Below are 21,181 nucleotides of genomic sequence, written 5' to 3' on the forward strand. Positions count from 1 at the left end.
GACGGGGTGATAGTATTACATTAGATGGAAAAGCACAATCATCTCCCCTGCAGGATTTGCACTGCTATAGAGGAGAAGAATAATGCACACCCCACTGCAACCGTTCAGTGGTCTCTGCAATGCGCACATGAGTTAAATGTGCTCTTCATGTTCATCGTCCTGCCAGCCAATGAGGCCGAAGAATCGCCTGAGAATTACAGAGCATTTGAGGTTTAAATGTAGCAAAGCAGTTTTCACACCCAAGTGGAAGATGTTAAGTAATTTCCGAACATTGTCTGAGGTAAGGACTCCCTCTTGTTACAACAGAGGTGTGAGGCATTTTAGTGTACTTTTCTTAGTGCCAGGAGCCATGCAAGTGATTGTTCTTGCTTATGAGCTCACTTAACCTCTCCCTCCTGTTGAGTCTTTCTGGCACAAAACTACTGTTAATGAATTTTATAAGTTCTTCTGTGGCCCATGCCTTTGTCTTCGTAGAGGAATTACAACTCTCATTAAATAGGTGTTTTTTCATTATGAGCTGAATATATAATCACTTTGATAGAATAAAGTACCCTAAAAATTCAACTCTTTTACGAACTACTTGCATCAGCACATGACCACATGATTTTTTATCATCATCCCAAACATCAATCAGAAAGCTCCCTGCCTTCATTTTTGCTTTAAAGGTTACTGAACAAAAAAAAGTGCACAGCCCCTCCTTTTATGTCCATTTCAGTCTGACATACAGCAATAGACAGATGGTAAACATGAAGTTGACTGCTGACAATTATTTCATCCAGTATCTTAGAAAGCACAGCCTGCACATATTCCTGTTGAATTCCTGCCAAGACTTCGATGTGAAGAGTGTTTTGATTGTCATGTTATGATTGTCCCGCCCTTTAAGCAACCGACAGCACACAGCAGGATCAGAGTGTTTGTTTTGAATGAATATTCTAGAGGGAGAGAGAGAGAGATAGAGATTAGTCCACATTTAATACAATAAGGTCCGTGTTTGTGTGTGTGCGTGCGCAATATTGCCTTTTCTTTCCAGTATTTGTTGGAATGACAACAGAATTCCAGTGACATGTGTTTTCTCTGGAGATCAGTAGTGCCATTGAAATGACTTTGTGATATTCAGAGGAGTATTTTCAACTAATTTGTCTCTCTCAGGAAACAAAATCTCAGAGAGTTTAAAATGCCACATTTGTTTTTGCAAAATTAAACCAAGTTTTTAATTCAGAAATAACTTTCGCATAATGTACTGTGATTGTGAATGAATGCATTTTTGAATTGCTTTCAATCTGACCTTCCCTCTGGAACACCAGCTTTTCTAATTGTAAATTGTTGGTAAGTTTTTCCTCACCACACCCACTCTATATAAATTCAAATTTCAACAAAGAAAAGATGAATGTCATGGCTGGTGTTTTGTGAGCTGGAGCCATACTACATGCAACAGGGTCTGTCATTACTCTGACTTTGTAAGTGACAGGGATGGTGGTACATGTAATGTATCCACTCCCTTCCACTGTGCACTGTGTTCTCCGGGGAAATGAAGTCAGTATGGGCTTCCTCTGCTGCTTTTAAATCTGTGCGGTCCCATAAGGCAGAAGCTCATGAATGGCCACTGGGAATACTATGTGAGCTTCCTTCTCTGATAAGAAGACAGCTACCTACAACAGAGGTAGAGGATGGACAGAGAAGAGGAGGTTGGGAGACAGTGTGGAGGAGTTGGAAGACTATGGTATCACAAATTAGGGGATTATTTGAGGAAAGAAAAGGTCTGAGTATAAGTGCATAATGCTTTGTTTTAAAGTAGCAGCAACTTGAAATAAGGATGGAAGGTATTATGATGATGGCATAAACATGCGCATAAACCAGACAGAATACACACACACACACAGACACACACACACAAACACACACACACACACACACACACACACACACACACACACACACACAGGAAAACAAACCTGCGGGGATATGGAAACCACTCATCCTCCATCTGATGAAATTGGTAGGCAGAAAAGGTACTCTGTCCTTCAGTGGTGGCCTACTTTGAAAGTAAAATAGCAACTATTGGAAAAATAGAATGCCAATACAGTACTTAATATGCGTGCATATCAGGCTAGTGCAATGCTGTGGAGGCACACCTGAGAGGAATATGAAACTCCGGGCCAGGTGCTTGGTTCCCCGAGAGAGTGGGGACCGGAGGGTTTGGAGAACAGAGGGAGTGTTTGAAGTCCTAGAGGACGATGCTGATTGTGGGTGGTATGGGAAGTCATAAGCCTCAAAAACACATGCTGCCACCTGGTTGTCTGAAATAGGCTGCCGTGCAATTATCTGGGCCCTGAAATGGATGTGCAACTTAGAGGTACTGCGGATTCATTTTCTGTGTGCATGTTTCTGATTAACTGTTCTTATTTGAAGATCTTATGAAAGAAGATGGACATATCTGAGATTGCACACCTTGAGTTATAGGTAGTTTTCACTGGACTCATCTTAAAACGAAGGCGCTCATATATTTATACTCACATACTATTTTATTTGTAGTACCAATATCAACAAAATTGCACAATTCTCAATACCAAATTTGATACCACAGTAAAAAAACACAAAAGAACAGAGGCTGCTGTGGCTATGTGGGTGCTCACACATACACAGGCAGACACCTCCATATAGTTAGTGTGTGAGCACTAATTTAAATTGACTAACAAGGTGATAGACCCATAATGTGAAAATATTCCTTTAAAATGTCAACGTTATATTCTGACAGACTGAATGGTAATTACTGAGGCCTGCTAATGTTATGAGCACCCAGCTCAGATTATGAGCTGTCGTTGCGTTAGCATAAACAAGCTAATGTTAACCTTTATGAACATTGTGTGTGGAGGGTTGCTACAACGTATGCTAGCACATCTTACAGTACTGTAGAAAAAAAATATAAAAAATATTTGCAATTTAGGGAGCACTCTGTCCCGGATATGTCAGAGGTAATGCCAAAAGGCACAATTTACACAACTCAGACATGCAGCCAGGAATATTATTTTATTGAAGTCCATAAATCTTAACAAACATTAACAATAAACAACATTGGCAATTTGTCAAATTCCTGCCATTTCAAGAAAGATTAAAAATTAAAAATTACTGAGAAGTCATAGATAAGGAGGAAAATATATCATTATGTGCCTTCATAGGTTATAAATTATTTTCAATGATTGAGGTCTGAGTCAAAGGTACACATGGCAGAGAGTTTGGACCATCCCTCTTCTTTTTTTTTTTAATGAATTAATTTTTTTATTTAAATTGTGCAGAATTTCCCTTCTTAATGTTTATTATTTTTGTCTTGTTTAGCTGCTTTTTCCGTTGACACACACAGCGGAGGGCTGGTCCCCTGTGTTTCTTTGTGCATGTTGCAAGCGGCCCAACCTCACCAGAAACTGCTGTCACAGGTAACAGCTCCTGGGTTGAAAAAGATGAGGCAACAGGGAAGCTGTCTATCAGAATGAGGAAAAAATCTCCCGTATCTATCCAGTACACATATCAAGTATTGTTTGCAAACGTGCACATAAAGACACATAAAGAAGCGCGTGCATGTGCACATATAATCACGTACATACATACAAGAACACACAGACTATTATGCATTTCACCGGTTAAGGATGGCTGACAGGATACTCCTGTATATCCTTTCCCCTTTCCTCCACCTCCTCTGACAGGAAAGCTTATCCTGTGCTGTAGGACCTGTGAATCCCCCATCCTATCCAGTCCCAGCACTGCTTCATGGATCAGTGTGAATCAAGTGAAGATATGCTATGAAGGAGAAGAGGGAGGAAGGAACAAGAATGTAATCGTGGTACACTTTCTTTTCACATGAACATGGATCAGTGGCATTTTCAAGTTCTAAAAGCCTTTATCCTTTTTTTGCTTGACTTTGGAAATGTCTCTAAAGTCATGTTTTTCCACATTGGCTTTCAAATGAATGTATCATGGCAGAAAGCACACCATAGAGTAAACCATTCACACTGTGCACTGTGAAGTACTTGTTAGTGTACATTTTGCAACGGTTCATGTTTATTCCCTCGGACAAATTTCTCAGGTGGAGCGCACAAGTTCAGGGGCTGGTGCTTAAGAGAATGGCAGCAATAACCATTCAGAGCACCAAATTGTTTAAGTTATGTACTTACATGTCAGAGCACCACAAACTCTGCCTTTTAGAGCTGTAATGGCAGTATTTTAGCTAGTGCAGTTTCACAAGAGCATATCAAACATAGAAATATGATTTATTTAGAGATAGCAGACTGCAGAGTATAGTACAGTACTATACAGTGTCGTGAGATGAATCGCCTGACTTCTGTCCCTTATTAAACAGCGATGAGCCTTTGTGGGAAAGTTTGATATAGTGCTTTTTAAAGCTAAAGCTAAATATTGTTGCATTATTGTATTGCAGTGTACAAAATGCTGCATGTTCTTTGCTGTCTACAGTATATCAAGCATTTAAAAGATGCACCATGAAATGAACAGATTATGCTTATCGGACAGTGTCATGTATATGCGAGTATTTTCCCGGCATTTCATGCATTTCAACCACATTCTGTCTTACGCAGCTGGAGAAATGCCATTATGAATCATTTTTTTTTTCTCTTGTACGATATGTCTTGGCAGGATTCAGCAATTTTTCCTTAACATGTGTGCACTTACGCTTTATATGTCGGAGGCAAATCGGAACATCCATAAAATCCACATGACAACTGACACTTGGCTGGAGATAAACATCTGGTCTGAGCACAACCTGTGTTTATCTCTTGTTTATGGCTATTAGGGTTGAAATGGCAGTTGGGAGTGGAACACTTTGAGAATTAACATTGATCCTTTATTTTTCTTTTGTACAGACGCAGGACACGTATTCTTATGCAGACTTGTGCACTAGTATGTGTACATCCTTTCTTTGTAGAGGTTGTCCATTGGAGAAGGGATTGTACCAGGGAGTCAGGAATTCTACAGGCTCATGTCAAGATCAAGGCCAGTGTGTGAATGTGTTTGTGTGTGTGTCTGTGAAAGAGTTAGAGATTGCAGTGAAGCAGGCTGACCAGGCCAAATAAACTAGAGAGAACACATATTCCAGAGATCATCTTATGCCATTGGATATGTATTTGCCCTCGTGCATTTTCCCTTGATCTAGCAGTACCTACTGAAAGGCTTAGAGCAGCAGAAGTCTGTGTACTTGCTTTTGATCAGTGAACCACAGCAACTTCTGTGAAGAATATGTTTCACCACATGCCTTTGCACAATTATTATGAAGGCTCAGTGGCCTAAAAGATGCTATTTTGACTTTCTGATCTTGACATCACTGGGCTCAAGTCTCGATCTGCATATCACTATCTGGACAATTACCATTTTGAACACCTGGATAATAAAAAAAAAACTACACAGTTATTATTTCATTTATTTATGCATTTGCCTTGACTTGAGTAAATTCTCCGGAAAGCCCCCCTTGGTTTGATAGACAGTTATAGTCTTTTCACAGTCTATACTTTTTTCACAAGAGATCAAAGATGAGGAATACACAACTTACTGAGCATTCCCACTGCTTCTCATGTTTTATTTGAATATCTACACTGATCACATCGTTGCTATAAAAGAGTATGGGTGAGATGTTACAGCACCAACCCCCCCGCAACAATAAAATTATGGCTGTGTAGCATGGGGACTAAAAAAAGTTTTCCTCAACAAAGCTATTACACTCGGTCTCAACCCTTGCAACTTCTTAATATACTTTTCTGTCTGTCTTAATTGTTAGCAGTTAAATCACACATGTAAAAAGGGATTCTAGGCAACTCAAAGGAAAAAAAAAAAAAATAAAGGCAGTTTTTTCTGTAATTGAGGGGACCAGCTGCTATGCCATTATTTCAGTTCATAGTGTATTGTAGGTTAAGGGTAGTAACAACTAAAAGTCTAGGTCAGCAGTATGGTCTTTTATTAGACTTCTGCAGTTGCTCACAGGCTTCACTTTACAAGGGAAACTTCATAAGTGACTGACTCAGTGCCTCTGCACCCAGTTTACTGCCAACAGGTTAATACACAATCCCATCCAAGTCATCCAGACAGCAGGGTAGCAGCAGGACTCATAAGCACATCATAATCAGCCCACCAAGAGGTGGGTTGCACTTAAATGGTTTGTGCCCCAAACACCATGGATACCCCTAATTCCACCGCAGCACTAGTCTGGAATCCAATTACAGTACTGCTACTGGAGTCATCAGGCGTGCAGTGTCAGAGACAAAAGCCTGCTTTACATACAGGGTTCTGACCTCCCACCCTCTCTTACAGCACAAAAGCAAGTCTCTCATTATCACTCATTAAGCCTGACTAACCTGTATTTGCTCTCGCTGACTAAACAAAGGATAATTTTAATCAAGATTTGGACTCTGCACTATCCAGTGTTTAGTGTCACAAGCTGCACTCTTGTAATCTAGATTTAACTTAATCACAGGTTAAAAATGATAATGAGTTACGTTTCAGTTGCACATGACAGGTGTTTGTGTATATGTTTACAGTTCAGTTCTTTCTCATCAAGGTCAGCTTGCTGTTTCATATGAGATCTTACTTATCATATATCTGTCCATGGCCAATGGAGAAAAAGTGATTTCACTGAATTCATTTCATAGGAAGTGGTTTCTGTGTAGTAGAAAGCCACTGTGTTTGAGTGAGTAGGTTCTGAACCTGGCTTCAGGGTGATGAGAGCAGAACTGTTGAATGTACAAATGCTCTTTTCTTTCCCAGTCTTGTTTTTCTATATTGCCAGGCTCTCTTTTATTTGCTGTCCCTGACCACGTGGATACTGGTCACAGGGATGATGGTCACAATACAGTGTTTGCAATCAGGAGGTTACTGGTTATTAACAGAATGGTTAAAAACAGTCTATATGCATGTTCGTTCATAAAAAGAGCAATATAGACTAAAATAGAGAGAGAAGTAGTTCTTGTAAACATGCAGGCAGGTGAGGAGCTCAGCAACTACTCTGGTTTTGGGATTTAAATGCAGTTCACGACTGAGTGCCTCTCTTTACGCTCATATTCTCCTTGCCTCGCTTTTAACTCCATCCCCAGGTGCTGCATGGTGCATCTTTAATCAGGGCATGTCTGCTTTGACACCTTCATGTCGCCAGAACATGCTTCTCTGCAGCTGTGTGGAGAATAGTTATCAGGAGGTGACATGATGGGAGCTGTTACAGCCTCAATCACATTGTGGGACCAATCCCAGCTTTTTATTCTATGTGTGTGTTTGTGTGGATTTGTGTGTGTTTGTGTGTGTGTGTGTCTGTGTGTGTGTGTGTGTATGAGGTGGTGGTTCAATGCATGCATTTTAGTGGCAGGCATAGCACCAGCTGTCTTTTATGTGATTGGGGACTTACAACTATACTGTATATATCTGTCCCCGTGATTGCCAAGGATAAACCTATTGCTGCTAACAAGCGTGGAATCAAGCTGCCAGAAAGAGAAAAAGTCATTTACCCCTCCTCTTGTCCTCATCTCTCAGCAAACCTTGACATTTTCCAGCACAGAAATGTGAAGTATTTCTTAAGCCCTTTCATGCCTCAGTAGACAAACTGGATCAACCTATCGGTTAACCTTCACAAGAAGAAGAGATAATACTTGAGCGAATTTCTTAAAAATAAAACACAAGCATGGTTGTCTTTTCCTTGTTTGACAACCTTTCATGCGTCACTCTTTTTAGCTGTTTGCTTAGGCACACTTGCATATTTAATTTTTTCAAAAGTGATGGTTACCCTGAGAAAGAAGTTTATAACCTAAATAAATTAATTAGTGTCTTTAGTCTGACTACTTCACAAAATGCAACCCTGTCAAATATGCTGCGAAGAAGGACAGTCACTGCACAGACAAAACACAAAACATTATTTTCTGTAGCAACCAAGTAGCCTTAGTTTACTGCACCATTGTGGTTTTAAGTTTTGCTGAACTTTATTTAATTTTCATATACACTCCTACAGTGTAGCATGTGATGTGGATATGGTTGTTTATGAATTGTTCAAAGGCCTTGTTTTCCTGCTGCTTCTTCCAGTCTTCCAGTGCCTCAACACTCTCTCTGTGAAAGCACAGGGGTGAAACTGATATTGATATTTTCATGTAACTCTCACTGCGACGGCCCACAAACATATTTCGTAATATCTTCTTTAAAGGTGACCAGCAGTACAGGTGCACACCTTAAAAGCCTCTTTCACTATACTCTGGAGTCCCTCTCTGGGCTTGGTCCCATGTAGCCTGGTGCTGGGAGAGGTAATAGAGACCGCAGGGACATCAGTAATCCTACCAGCTGTCCAAAGAACAGCTTTAGCTTCAAATCTCTGTTCTTCATCCCCTCACAGTGACACAAGCCCAGCTTCTGCGTTGTCTCCTGAATGCTTAAGGTGGACAGCATGCCGGAGTCTTAACGGACGCCAGGGGCAGCCATTTGGACCATCAGCTTGTGCCTTCCCACCAGCGCTCAAGCGCATTGGGTCACAACGAGCTGCCTTGGCACAACCAGAGAATGGCTTCCTAGAACTGATTGGCTGTCAGGCTCAATCCATTCACTGCCCCCAGGAGCGTGTCTCCATGACCAATTTAAGAGGCAGAGGCAGAGTCAGAGCCTTCCCACACTCCCTGCTTCTGAGAAAGAGAACAACAGTCATGTGAAGATGTGGGCAGATTAAATATACTTGTTAAAAGGCTGTACCAAGCCCCATATCATTGACAATGCTCAGAGTTATTGATTTGAGGGATCTTTTACTTACTCAACATTGTTGTATTTTCTCTTTTACTTTCATTTTTTGTGCTATGTTGGTGTAAGGCAAATGTGTGACCTGGGAGCATCTCCTCTCATAAATAAAAAGCCTTAGTGTATAAGGTAAAATATTGGCTGTGCTAAATTATGTGGATACTTCCAGTTTGAATTAGACATTTAGTAAATCTCACAAACACTACATTTCCCAAGATGCATATTTATTTTTATTCATAAAATGACCCACAAAGAGATTCCTAATAACAGCCATAAACTGGAAATTAAGCATGTATAATCATGATACCCTGGACAATACTGCTCTGATCCTCCACATTTGGTAGAAACGTACTATTTCCATAGAAAGCATTAATCGTCTGTAGGAGTCCTTCCCCTCTCCTCTTGGACTAGAAACAGGGAAAAGGGTCACTAAGGGAGAGCTGTGTTGTCTCAATTAGAAGAGGAGGCGTTTTTCTCACTGGGCCCTGCTCCAGGCCCAGCTGTGTACCTTCCTCCGTGGGCTGAGCCTCTCCCTGCATACTGAAAGCATTACTGGCCACAGGTCAGAGTGTCACTCTGCAGGACTTATCCTGCTCCCTATACACACACCTTTTATTGATAGAGCTTGGTTAACCAGAACCAGATGGTTTCGATGGGAAGACAGAAAACTAGTTAACTTAAAAACTCACATTCATGACCAGTTGGACGAGTGCATACATGTTTTATTTTTGGAGTGTGTGCATGCATTCATACTTACCACACTATTCACAGTTTCCATCATCATTATCATTATCAGCCACTTCTACCACTCCTTGTTGTCATTAGGCATGATGATGATTGCATGGTTGAGAGCTCCATCTCTCCCCTCACCTTGAGCCAAGAAGTATTTCTTCAATGTTCCTGCTATGACAAGGTTAGATACTGACAAAGGAAAAAAAACAAAACAATAACACAACTAACTTGAGGTTGTATTTTGTTGCTTTGAGAGGTATCCAAGTATTTTGTTTAAACATAAAAAAAACCAAAAACTTATCCACATACTAAGTGGCACTTATCTTGTTACCTGTGTTATGCCTCATTCACACTGAATTTGTTGATTTTTTTTTGGTATCCTGTTTTAGCATATACAGTCATTTCATGTTTTTAAGCTGAAAGTGAGAAAAATGATTTCAATTATCAAAGTGCGAGTGAAAGCATGTTTTTTGAGATACAAGATATCAAGAATAGTGGATGGAGAGGTGTGTATCCACACAGCAAATTGGCAAATTGACCTCTGTTTAGCCTTAGTCAACTGGAGAAATGAGTCACTGCTGGATTTCACTCGTGTCATATGGTACATTCATATGTATATATGTCTGTATGTAGCCATACCAAGGCTAGCTAGTCTCTCAGTGGATTTGGAAAGTATTCAGACCCCTTCACTTAGTTGTGCAAAAATAAAAAAAAAATAAAAATGTTTCTTGGTATATATATATATATATATGATGCATGTGTGTAACATAAAACACTTGTGTGGAATTGGTATTTCTGTGGGTAAGGCATGTCTGAGGCCAGTGATTCTTCCTCAGAATCCATCTCCTTCAGACAGGCTGGCAGCTCTCTAGCAGCTCAATCCTCAGTGTGAGTCCCTGAGATGGAGGACAGGGCACATGTTTGCAGGCAGATTGCACATTTGAGGGAATAAATTGCCTCGTAGAGGACCAGACTCCACATTGTCTGTTCCACTCTGTGTTCCTTTGCCTTTAAATATGTTTGTTGAAGACCTGTCATCTGCAGTTTCTTTTATTTCTTTTCAAGGCCCACTCATTTATGGTGTCTGGTGGCGGGGCTCAGCCGGATGGTCTGAGTCCGGAAGTGAACATGTGGTAGTGTTTAGCTTTGTACTGCCCTGGGTTTTATGGACGTCTTGAGGGAGATATCTCATGGAAAGCAACCAGGATAGTGATTCTGGGCCAGCAAACAGACTGAATGTCCAAGTGTTGGAGAACTCTTTTTATCACAGAGCCTCTCAAGGGTATACCTCAGTCCAAGCCCCACAGAGGAGGCTTAACATAGTTGCCAAGTCATCTTTAATAAGCCAAATCTGTTTTTGCTCAAACATTCATGTATTTTTTCAATGGGACCACTATCAATTTGGTGACTCCTTTTGGCACGGAGGAAGCTTTAACTCCCCCTCAGTTAATGGAATGTGTACCAGTTAAAGTCACCAGAGACTTCTTTTCATGTGTTTATTTTGGCTCCAGTGAATCTTTCATGTGTTTTGTTAAAACATGATTTAGAAACACTTCCTCCTTGACATGCTCCTCAAAGCTATTCACCCTTGAAAGTTAATATATTACAAAAAAAATCATTGTGAAATACTATTTATAATTCATTGTTGTATTTCTCCTCTCAAGCTTTCATGGCCAATCTCAAGTCAAAAGCATTTGACCCTATTATTTCCCTGAGAAGACCATCTGGCCAAAGAATCAGCTATGCAGAGGTTGGGCTCTGCATAAGACAGTGGGTGCAAAGCTTAGAGGTTGTTGTTCATTTTTCAACAGCTTTCTTCCCGTCTTTGATGGACTGAGTTAGCCTGGATAAAAACACACTACTGTCCCAGCCCCTCACCTTATTCCATTCAACAATTAACAAACAATTGTGCTGCTGGTATTAGCTTGTAATTAAGAAGTAAGAAGCTATGTAATACTCTCACAACCTGTCACAGAAATAATGTATTTCTATGTGATGTAACTTTATGTCATAATTGTATACAGTTGCTTCAAGGAAACCAGCGAGATACTAGAAAACCCTCCCCCACTGTACCCATCACAAATGGTTCATCACTGTGTGATTGCTTGGAAGATTTAATTAGCAAATAAAAATTTGTCCAAGAAAGATGCCATTGTTGTCAGAGTATTACATTTTAGCCACTGGGCAACTAGTAAAACACGTTTAAAAACTGGCAAGGATTTGGATCAGCTGTTGTGGACCTACACTGTTGAACAGGTTAGGTTTTCTGGCAGAAAAAAAAGTAGATGGACATACATTTGCAAAAAACAACACAAAAACTTTCATCAAAATTGAACTGCCCAAAGTCTTATGCCATGTTGAGAATGTAATTTATTGTAATAAACTTACAAGTCCTGTGTTTTGGAGACATTTACAAAACTTGCTTTATTGTTTTGACGAGCCATCTGGTTGAAATGTGTCACCTATAGTCATCCTCGCCACATACCTGGAACTCTGACTTGTGTGGCATCACGAATGTGTGCAAGCCCTCCAGGGCCAATCAGTCCACATGCAGTGCTCAGAGGAAACATGTGACATGTGGCATAATTGAGTCAGCCAGCCAATTCTGTAGAAAAAAAATAAGCCAACTGATGCCACTACTCAGTGCTCAGCGGGAGAGCTCTAAGCTGTATAGGATGGTATCAGAAAGGGGAATGTGCCTGTTTCAGATTATTAAAGGCACTGTTTTTCTCTTTAATTTGAGATAGCGTGGGGCCCTGGGGTAAGGGCAAAGACAGCTGAGGCACTGACGAATGGGCCCAGAGCACCCTGCTGAGAGTGTAACGTACCTAGGTGAAACATTCAAGTGGCAGTAGAGAAAAGAGAATGGAGGTTTAAGAGAACAATTTAGAACCAAAAGCAGCCAAATTCCCCCTCTCAGTTTAATTTGCCCTCTGTCTGTGAGCCGTTCTGTCAGGGGGATCATTGTTTCCTCATGTTTTATTTTTGCTGGCTCTCCAGTTTCTTTGTCCAGGGCCCTTGCCACATAAGAAATCCGTCATGATTTCTTGGGTCTTACTGGTTACTGAGTCAGGATATTGTGGATGTAATGTTGTTGTCATTGGATTTATTTATAAGGTGATAAATATTTATTTTGTGTCTGTCTTATTTGGTACACTACGTGGAATTCTGATGCTGACATTGAAACATGAAAATACATAAATTTGCCAGTCTTGTAAAATCAAAGGCATCATGGTACCTGAAAATAACACACGTGGTGAAACAAACCAAGTCGAGTGTGTGGGACTCCATTATCTCAGTCAAACACTGAGCAAGGGGTTGTATGTATCATCAGTACATCTACATTATTTCTTACCTGAACTTAACATTAATTGGCGAGCAACTCCCAAGGCTTCTGTTAACAAAAATAAAAGTTAAAACCTTTGGCCAATGTGCAACTCTGAGTTCCACTGAGTCTGAAGGTAAATCAGCTGTAAGCTTCTATACGAACATCCTCAGATGTTGACAGAAAATCGAACCATAACACTGTACGTCAGACTGGTATATTCTTACATGCTTTTAGCCCTACTTAATACAGTAAACAACAGCATCCCTGATGTCATGTGTTGACAGCAAGCACTGGAATTAGGCAGGTGCCTTCAGCATTGCTTCTTCTGGCTGCCCAGGAGATGTTGCCTCTTTGATTGTTTCTTCAAATATGCAAGCCAGCGCTATGGGAACAGATTGTTTGTTCTACATATCCTAGGAGACTCCCACCTTGGGTTTAAACAGAGCAGTTGTGATGATTAGCAAAAAAGTGTGCTGCCTCTTCTATAAGCCACCAGGAGGAGAGGGAAGGGTCTAAGGATTTTTTTTTTCTCACTTTGCTGCTTCTTTATTGTAAAAAAAAAAAAAAAAAAAAAAACATCACCTCTTCCCCATTCTTCTATCTCACTGACCCCTCCTCAGTACCAGTTTAAAAATGTTGACCTTTCATTCTGTACATGGACACCTTTGTTTTTAGACAAACTTGATGTTATTGAAATGTAAATTAAGAGTAATATATTCTGACATGTGGCGCTTCCCCATAATGCGGACTTAATAATGTCTCCATTATGAAAACAAAGGTCTCTTCATTCTCTGGACCAATTTGTCTGTTGCGTTCAGTCACGTAACAGAGACTTAATGCCATTTTCTGCGATTGTGGGGGGTAACACAATTATCTCCTTGGCCCGAGCAAGTTGACAGACAGGGCCTAAGGGAAGGAACTGTGCTTATCAAGCATCTACCCACTGTCACTATGACAGAAATGTTGGCACACACAAACAAAGTCATTACACTGCTGTGCTCTGATGCTGCATTTGATGGTATTGCACATTATGTAATTCCACATAATGTTCAAGGGGGTTGTCATCAATCACATCCCCCTTTCAACAACTTCATTTTAAACCACATATGTAAAGGTCTTAGGAATGAATGAAAACAATAAATCGTGCCATTTACAGTAATTTTAACAATGTGGTATGTCAGAAAAAACTCTGACATAATACCTACACATTTTTCCCATAGAAGGTTTATCTATTTAGAACAACATCTTGTTCAAGACACAGGGTGTGATACATTGTATTTAGTGTATTTTCAAATTATTGTACTCATTGTAGGACACATCATAAAGTTGATCATTTAAATTGCCTACCAGTTATTTCACCAGTAGTAACTCAACTAGTAGCTGTTTTGTTTTTGCCTTTTATTAAGAGAAGAGTGCTAAGTAAGCAAAATGCTGAAGTTTGCTGATATGGAAGCTATGGTTTTTAATTGGATTATGCCATCTGTTGCCATCTGACGCATCTTGGCCTGTCGGCTCATGTTTTAATATGCATAAATGCATTTGCATTCTAATGTATCTAAATGATTTATTTCACTTTGTTGTATGAAAAGTTCAAAAAATATTTTTGAATGTTATTTAATTTTTGCTTGTTTACGGTGCTGCAAACAGGCAGTGTAACAATTTGATTAAATAGCACACTGTATATTCTTGTTAAATTGCATATAATTTCCAAACTGTGAACATAGTAATTCTGAAAATACTGTTTTTTACCCTGCAGTGAAAAAAGACGTGAAAGATGAGACTGACGACAGAATGCAACAATTCAAGAAAAAGGCAAAGGAGCTTCGAATCTTGGATGCTAAGACAGCACAGAATCTTTGTAAGTATATACAGTTTTTTTTTTATAGCACATAACCACATGTATAACATGTTTAACACCATTAGTTCATGAAGTAGTATACTCTTTTTAACATGACCTTTTATGTCAGAAATGTCAGTGTTATTTGCCATGACACTCCAGGCGTTTCATTCCAGCATGAACAGATCAACAAAGCTGTTTGTGAGAAAGAAATGGTAGAACGTCCTTAACGTTGATAGTATTTTACTTAGCCCTTTGGGGAAATGTTTTCTTGGCAGTTTTTTAGCGGTTGTCACAAGTGCATATAAACTGTGTCCAAGCTCCCTGTCTGTAATCATGTGTAAAGCAAATTCCTATCAGAGGTAAACACCAAAGCTACATGTAGGGGGTTTGAACCCCCAGAGGCCTAAGTGGAATAAATGTGTAGTTAGAAAGGTTTTTTGTTTCGGGGCTAATTTCAGGTTGCAAGCAAATGCTCTAAAAAATCATTCAGTCTCAGAATTTCACTAACAGCTGAACCGTTGCACCTTCTCTCTTCTGTATGAATCCGCTTGATCCTAAATCCATAAAATGCGTGTATGAATTCAAAACATAAAAACTGAGCAACTGCTGGTAGTGTTGTGTTGATTGGTGGGTAGAGTATTTCTTATTGTTTTCCCAACTCTTTGGGATTTCATCTGCAGCCTTGATATCCCTTACCTCAGTGATTCAGTGGATGATGACACCTCATGAAATATGCATGTCAAATGCTAGATACCGGGTCATCCTCCTTGCAACCCCCACTCCACCCCTGTGTTTATCCATGTCTTTCATACCCCTCTCCTTTCTAGGACAAGGAGAGGGGTATGCAGTGGCATACTGTAGACTGGGATGAGTATATTTATAGGTGAATAAATTCCTGTACAATGTGGGTGAGGATTGGAAGCAAACCAAGATGTCAAAATAAGCTGAGGGATACATGTACATCAACAATTTGTGCCTCACAACCAATTCCCTTCCTGTGTGCTGGTGATAGCTTCCATGAACAGAGGCCAGATGAATGAGATCATCAGACAAAATTTTGGGGTCTGATGTTAAGAAAGGCCATGTGGCATGAAGAGAGGATGACACATAGAAGCATCTGTGTGTGTGTGTGTGTGTGTGTGTGTGTGTGTGTGTGTGTGTGTGTGTGTGTGTGTGTGTGTGTGTGTGTGTGTGTGTGTGTGTGTGTGTGTGTGTGTGTGTGTGTGTGTGTGTGTGTGTGTGTGTGTGTGTGTGTGTGTGTCTTTGCACATGCGAGCATGTGTGCGCATTTGCAAATGTGCCAGTTTGCACATGTCATTGCACTTGTGTACAGGCTGTGACAATGTTGATAGGTGTCACTGCCGTCTTTGATTACAGCTCGAGCAGATGGGCTTTGGATTTTGCAGGAAGCACAAATAAGTGCAGGAAATCTCACTTCCAGAATGGCACTGGGTGGGAGGCATGTGGTCGTACACAGTTTCCCCCGAGTCGCCTTGACACATACTACAGAATCATAGATCATATTCACTGCTTGCCTCGGAACCCTCTAAGCTCCCTTTTCAATTTTGATGTGTGGTAGTGTTGAAGGTTCATTGACTGGGATGGGTAGAGGGACAAAATGAATGATTGTGATATCAGTGCCACTTTATGTTTTCTGGTATAATGATAATGCATACCACTGTCTGATAAATTGCGTCTACGCACCTACTTACCTATCTGTCTGTCTCTCTTTCTGTCTAGAAATAAGCTGCAGGTTAGCATTTGACTTGTGGCTAAGACCTGAATAAAGAGAATTACAGTTGCTGACATGAGATAAGATATGAGCTTAGACTACTTTTTGTAGTGAATAAAAGAAATCCATTTAGACTCCGATCCTGCTTTGAGGCTTATCGCATGACCCTCGTCACTTGGTTGTTAAAGCAAAGGTTGGAAACAACATTAGACCAAAATTTTAGACCGTTTTCTTTGTATTAGTAACATCACATTGTAAGTGAAAGGAACCTGAAGAGCAAGTAGTCTGAGTAAAATGAACACGTTTAGACTCTTTAAACTGATGAAAATTCTGGCATCTAGGACTTTCAATCTGAGAGACAGGACATGACCCAGGTTAAATTATTTGATCCACATCATAGAGAAGCATAAAGCTGGGTACAGCAACAAGAGCCAAGTACTTAATGACTAGCCATTTTTCCATTATATAATTAAATTCAAGTGAACTATTGTATTGAGTGCGGACCCCAAACCAAAAGAAACTACAACTGTTAAAAATAGACTTTATTGAAAAGCAATCAGGAAATCTAGAGCTCAGGGTTTGAGTGATATAATAGAAACTGAGGCCAGATAGGAAATTTTCTTTATTAAAAAACAATCACTTTGACGTCGTGTAAGCTTAAAATGTTTAAAAATCAATGAGTTAAGAAAATGATACTTCATGAGAAGTTAAGCTCGAAGTATGCCCTGTGAAATAAAACTTCACCCAAAGTTGCAAGATCTTTAAAACGTGAAGAGTATGAGCCAGTATAAAAAAAGAGAAAAGTTAACTTTCTTTTAAGTTTGACAGAAATTTGCTTAGAATATGTTAATGTCAGTTCATAGTTCATGTAAAAATGAATATAATACAAATGATTGCTGACAAAGGCAAACTTAAACAAGCTTTTGCAAGTGTTGGCAGGTCTTTGTAAAGGCTCACACTACTAGCTAATTTTACTTCCCAATGCACGCATGTAAACTCTAAATAACTGTTTTTTAAAACAATTTCCATAACCAGAGTGTCACGTATCCCACTCATTCTTCTTTTGACTACAGTTAAAAAAAAGTATCTTTCTCGCCACAATCACTAAATAAAGAAACAATTTAAGAAATACAAAACAGTAAATAAGCACAGACTACTTTTTTACAGTGAATAAAAGAAATCCATTTAGACTAGGATCCTACTTTGAGGAACCGTGACTCTAGTCAGACAATCTTCTGTTGTCTGCCCTAACATACAACTCTAGCAATCAAAAATAAAAAAGGATAGCCCAGTTCACTGGAGCAACATATAAGAACTGATCCTGGCAGGTGGATGTTTTTTTTGTTTTGTTTTGCCAAAGTAAGGAGAACCTTGTATCCAGCTGTTGGTTTCATATGCGGAGGATATATAAGGTATATTGAAGAGACAATAATAAATGTAAGGTTTAAAGACAACAAACAAGTACAAGTATAATGTCATGCTAATGAGCAAAAAAATTACATAAATGCAGATTACCAATAGAATATGTTAATATATGTTATATGGTATAAACTTTCCTTTCGTTTCAGTTCTGAGTCTCTGTCAACAAAACCTGACACAGTTTTGTTCAGTGCATAAAAAATACATTATAACAAATCAAAAGCAATAGTAATGACATGACATGAGCTGTGTAGTAAGTAAATGCAGTAAATAGACTGTGTAACATAAGTTAAGAAAAAAAAAAAAAAGGATGCACTACCTCTTCTTTTGTTGCATGTTAAATGCAGACATCAGGTCCCATTGCTGCAGCAGTATAGCAGCTGTTGAGTAACTCTCCTCCAACTCATTACCAAACCTCCACCTGTGACTTCCACCTGGATACACCATCAGCTCCAATTTCCACTGTAGGCACCCCACCTGGAGAGTAAAACACCCACTAGGCTGTTCCCTAAGGCAAATTCACAGTGCTTCTTTGTATCCACCCAAACACAACCATGTAGCTTTCAGATGACAACATTACCACTACCATGTACAAGTAGTACATTATTATTATTACTATTATTATTATGGTTAAGTTGTTGTTGCTCACTTTTTATTAAGAGTCAAGCAGACATGGTTTTACTTTGGCACCTTTTACTGGTAAATCTTGATGTTTTCCTTCCCAATTTTTGTCAGGGTGACACAAACTATCCTGTTGAGGGGCAGAAAGTGTATTAGTTTTTCCAAGTGACAAGTTAGGTCTGTGGTCATTTTGTCTGAGGAGCGATGAGTGCTGAAATGTCTCTTTGAACCCCACAGTCTAATAAAAAAAAAAAAAGGAAAGGAAATGACTCTCTTCTCTCTCCATCACAACAGCAATTTTCTTGGGCTCGTTCCGCTTGCCTTATGAAGAGATCCGGGACATTGTGCTGGAGGTAGACGAGGCTAGACTGAGCGAATCACTCATCCAGGTAAGACTGATGTTCAGTGTGGTGTGTTAGATTTTTTCACTGTCTCACACATACACACAAACACACACTTATTTTTATCCTCTGAAAACTGCGGGTGTGTGAGAGGGAGTGAGTTTTTCTACATGTTTTTCTACATGTTCAAGTGAGAAGACAACTTTAAAATTTTCAGTGTCTGGCAGCTAGCTTGGTGACCCCATTTTAAGCTTGGTATGGTCTGTTTTTGGCACAAGTCAGTCTCCTCATTCTCATGTGCACCATAGAGACCCCCCCCCCCCATTCATCCTCTTATAATGGATGATGAACGACAAGACTGGGCAAAGTCTCCCCAACTCCACCCTCCTTTCCTCTTGCCTTTGTCTTAAACTATGATTGATGAGCCTCCTAAAGGGTAGTTGTTTTTGCTCCTGTTTTATTTCTGTTTTCTTGTCTCTGAAACATTAATTGAAAGCAGGGCGGGTGCATCTGAGGTGAAGATGCATCGCCGGAACAGTATGAGCTTCAATCAGCACTAATATTTCTTGCTATGTCCTCATGTCAAGCGTTACTGCAGTCTCGTTATCTTTTGTTTCTGTATAATTGACCTGTAGAGGGTGTAGACCTCAGGAGTGAACAGCGAAAAACAGATTTGATTTCAATATGATCTCTGCAGTGATACACTGTGTTGTGTGCTAGAATGTTTATATATAGTTTTTCAAACCAGCAGTGGGTATTGGCGAGTGCAGATTAAGTTCAAAGGTCTTTCCTACCTTGGGATAATAAATAAATAAAAACATTACCTTTGTACTGAGATATATGTCCTTTCCCACATGGCTTATCAACATACACTTGCACAGTCGTCTGCTTTCTCCCCACTGCTTGGATACCAGACACTCATAAAAGATGTTGGGCCAATATATATATTTAGATGGGGCCTATCTAGAGTGCTGCCCTGCAGGACTATTATTTTGAGCCCTGATAACCTTTAATTGGCTGGCAATCTGGCAGAAAGTACAGAGTGTACGTTATTAGATGGAAGATCTCCCTCTGCTTTGTGAAACGGAAAGGAAGTTAAGGTGTTGACCTTTCTCTAACCTTCAGCCGTTCTGTAGCAAAGTAAAAATGCTCAGTATCTGCCAACAGGGCAGCTGCATCCCCAGACCACCAGACCAATGGTTGGACTGGTTTACAGTAGTCTGATTGAGTTACAGGGAAACAAAACACTCCTCCCAACACCAAGCAAGTTACTATTAAATTGGCAAAGCTACTGACAACAAATACACTGGTGAAACTGGTCAGTAGTCTGGTGTATCAGCGTGCACTTTATTAGTTGAAACTTTTGTCAAGGCTGTTAGGTAATTTCCAAGTCACAGACATGGCACTGAACTGATAAACTAGAAAATACTGTGATTAATAAATAATGGACAAACTTAACAAACAAACCCAGACAAGAAAAAGAGCTACACCACCCATTCTCGCATTTTCTCTGAAGTGATGCAGTCACTATGATGCAGGGATCTGCTGTAACCTTCAAGTTCCTTTTGTTCACTGTTTAAAAATGCATGTGAATAAATTGTTGTAGGGATATGGTAGGTGGTCAGGGATAAATTATGTTTTTGTTTCCACATGGAAGCAGCCACTCACCCTCTTTGAAAGGGATTCTGTTGCCCCCCTTACCTCTTCAATATCCTTCCTTAATAAATATGAAGCAGGACAGGGAGGCTGCTAACAAAGAGGCAGGCTCAACATGGCTTGTGAGAGTAAGTGTGTGAGTCAGCATAAGCATCTGGGAACTGAGCTAGTGTCTCAAAGTGAAGGGGGAGCCATGAGGACAGCTGAGTTAACTTACCAGTACAGAGGCAAACCACATCTTGCAAGTCTTTGACTCTGAGATAACAACGCTAAGGACAGAGTAAACCTGGACAGGAAAATTAGGACAGAGTTCTTTGTTTATTTACTTTAAATTTTGTGCTTTTATGTGTTTTATGTTTTTTTGTATTTAATAGTCAGAATGACTCAATTTCCCACATTTACCTGCAGGCTTAATGTATTTATGCTCTCTCATTTACAGTGAGCGGATCACTTCTGAAAAACCTTAGAAAAACATCCACAATGCACATTTTATTAAATAATTTGCACCATGTGATGATGCTGGGCTTAATGAATTTGTTCCCATTTTGTTATAGAGGTGGATCCACTTTTTTCACACAGCCTTATTAGTTAAAGTTAGTTGCTGTTTTCCTTAATCTTTCTGCCTGTGAAATGTTATTTTACAAAGGAACTGATGTTTAATCAGACTTTTTAAACCATACAGTTGCTGGACTTTTTCTTTTCATTTCAGTTTTGTATTTGTTTTTGATGGACAGCACAATTTGCTGAGGTTTTTA

At 39.7% G+C, this 21,181-nt stretch overlaps 1 protein-coding gene across 6 annotated transcripts in view; it reads left to right on the top strand.

Moving 5' to 3' along the window:
- Positions 1–21,181, top strand: part of diaph2 (diaphanous-related formin 2) — a 372,424-nt gene that overhangs the window by 185,203 nt on the left and 166,040 nt on the right. For all 6 annotated transcript variants that reach the window (XM_056382907.1, XM_056382908.1, XM_056382912.1 and 3 more), the window contains 2 exons: positions 14,574–14,675; positions 18,724–18,818. In XM_056382907.1, the coding sequence (XP_056238882.1) occupies positions 14,574–14,675; positions 18,724–18,818 (197 nt within the window). The remainder of the gene's footprint in view (positions 1–14,573; positions 14,676–18,723; positions 18,819–21,181) is intronic.

The sequence above is a fragment of the Seriola aureovittata genome, chromosome 8 (genome assembly GCF_021018895.1).
Source record: "Seriola aureovittata isolate HTS-2021-v1 ecotype China chromosome 8, ASM2101889v1, whole genome shotgun sequence".
Lineage (NCBI taxonomy): Eukaryota > Metazoa > Chordata > Actinopteri > Carangiformes > Carangidae > Seriola > Seriola aureovittata.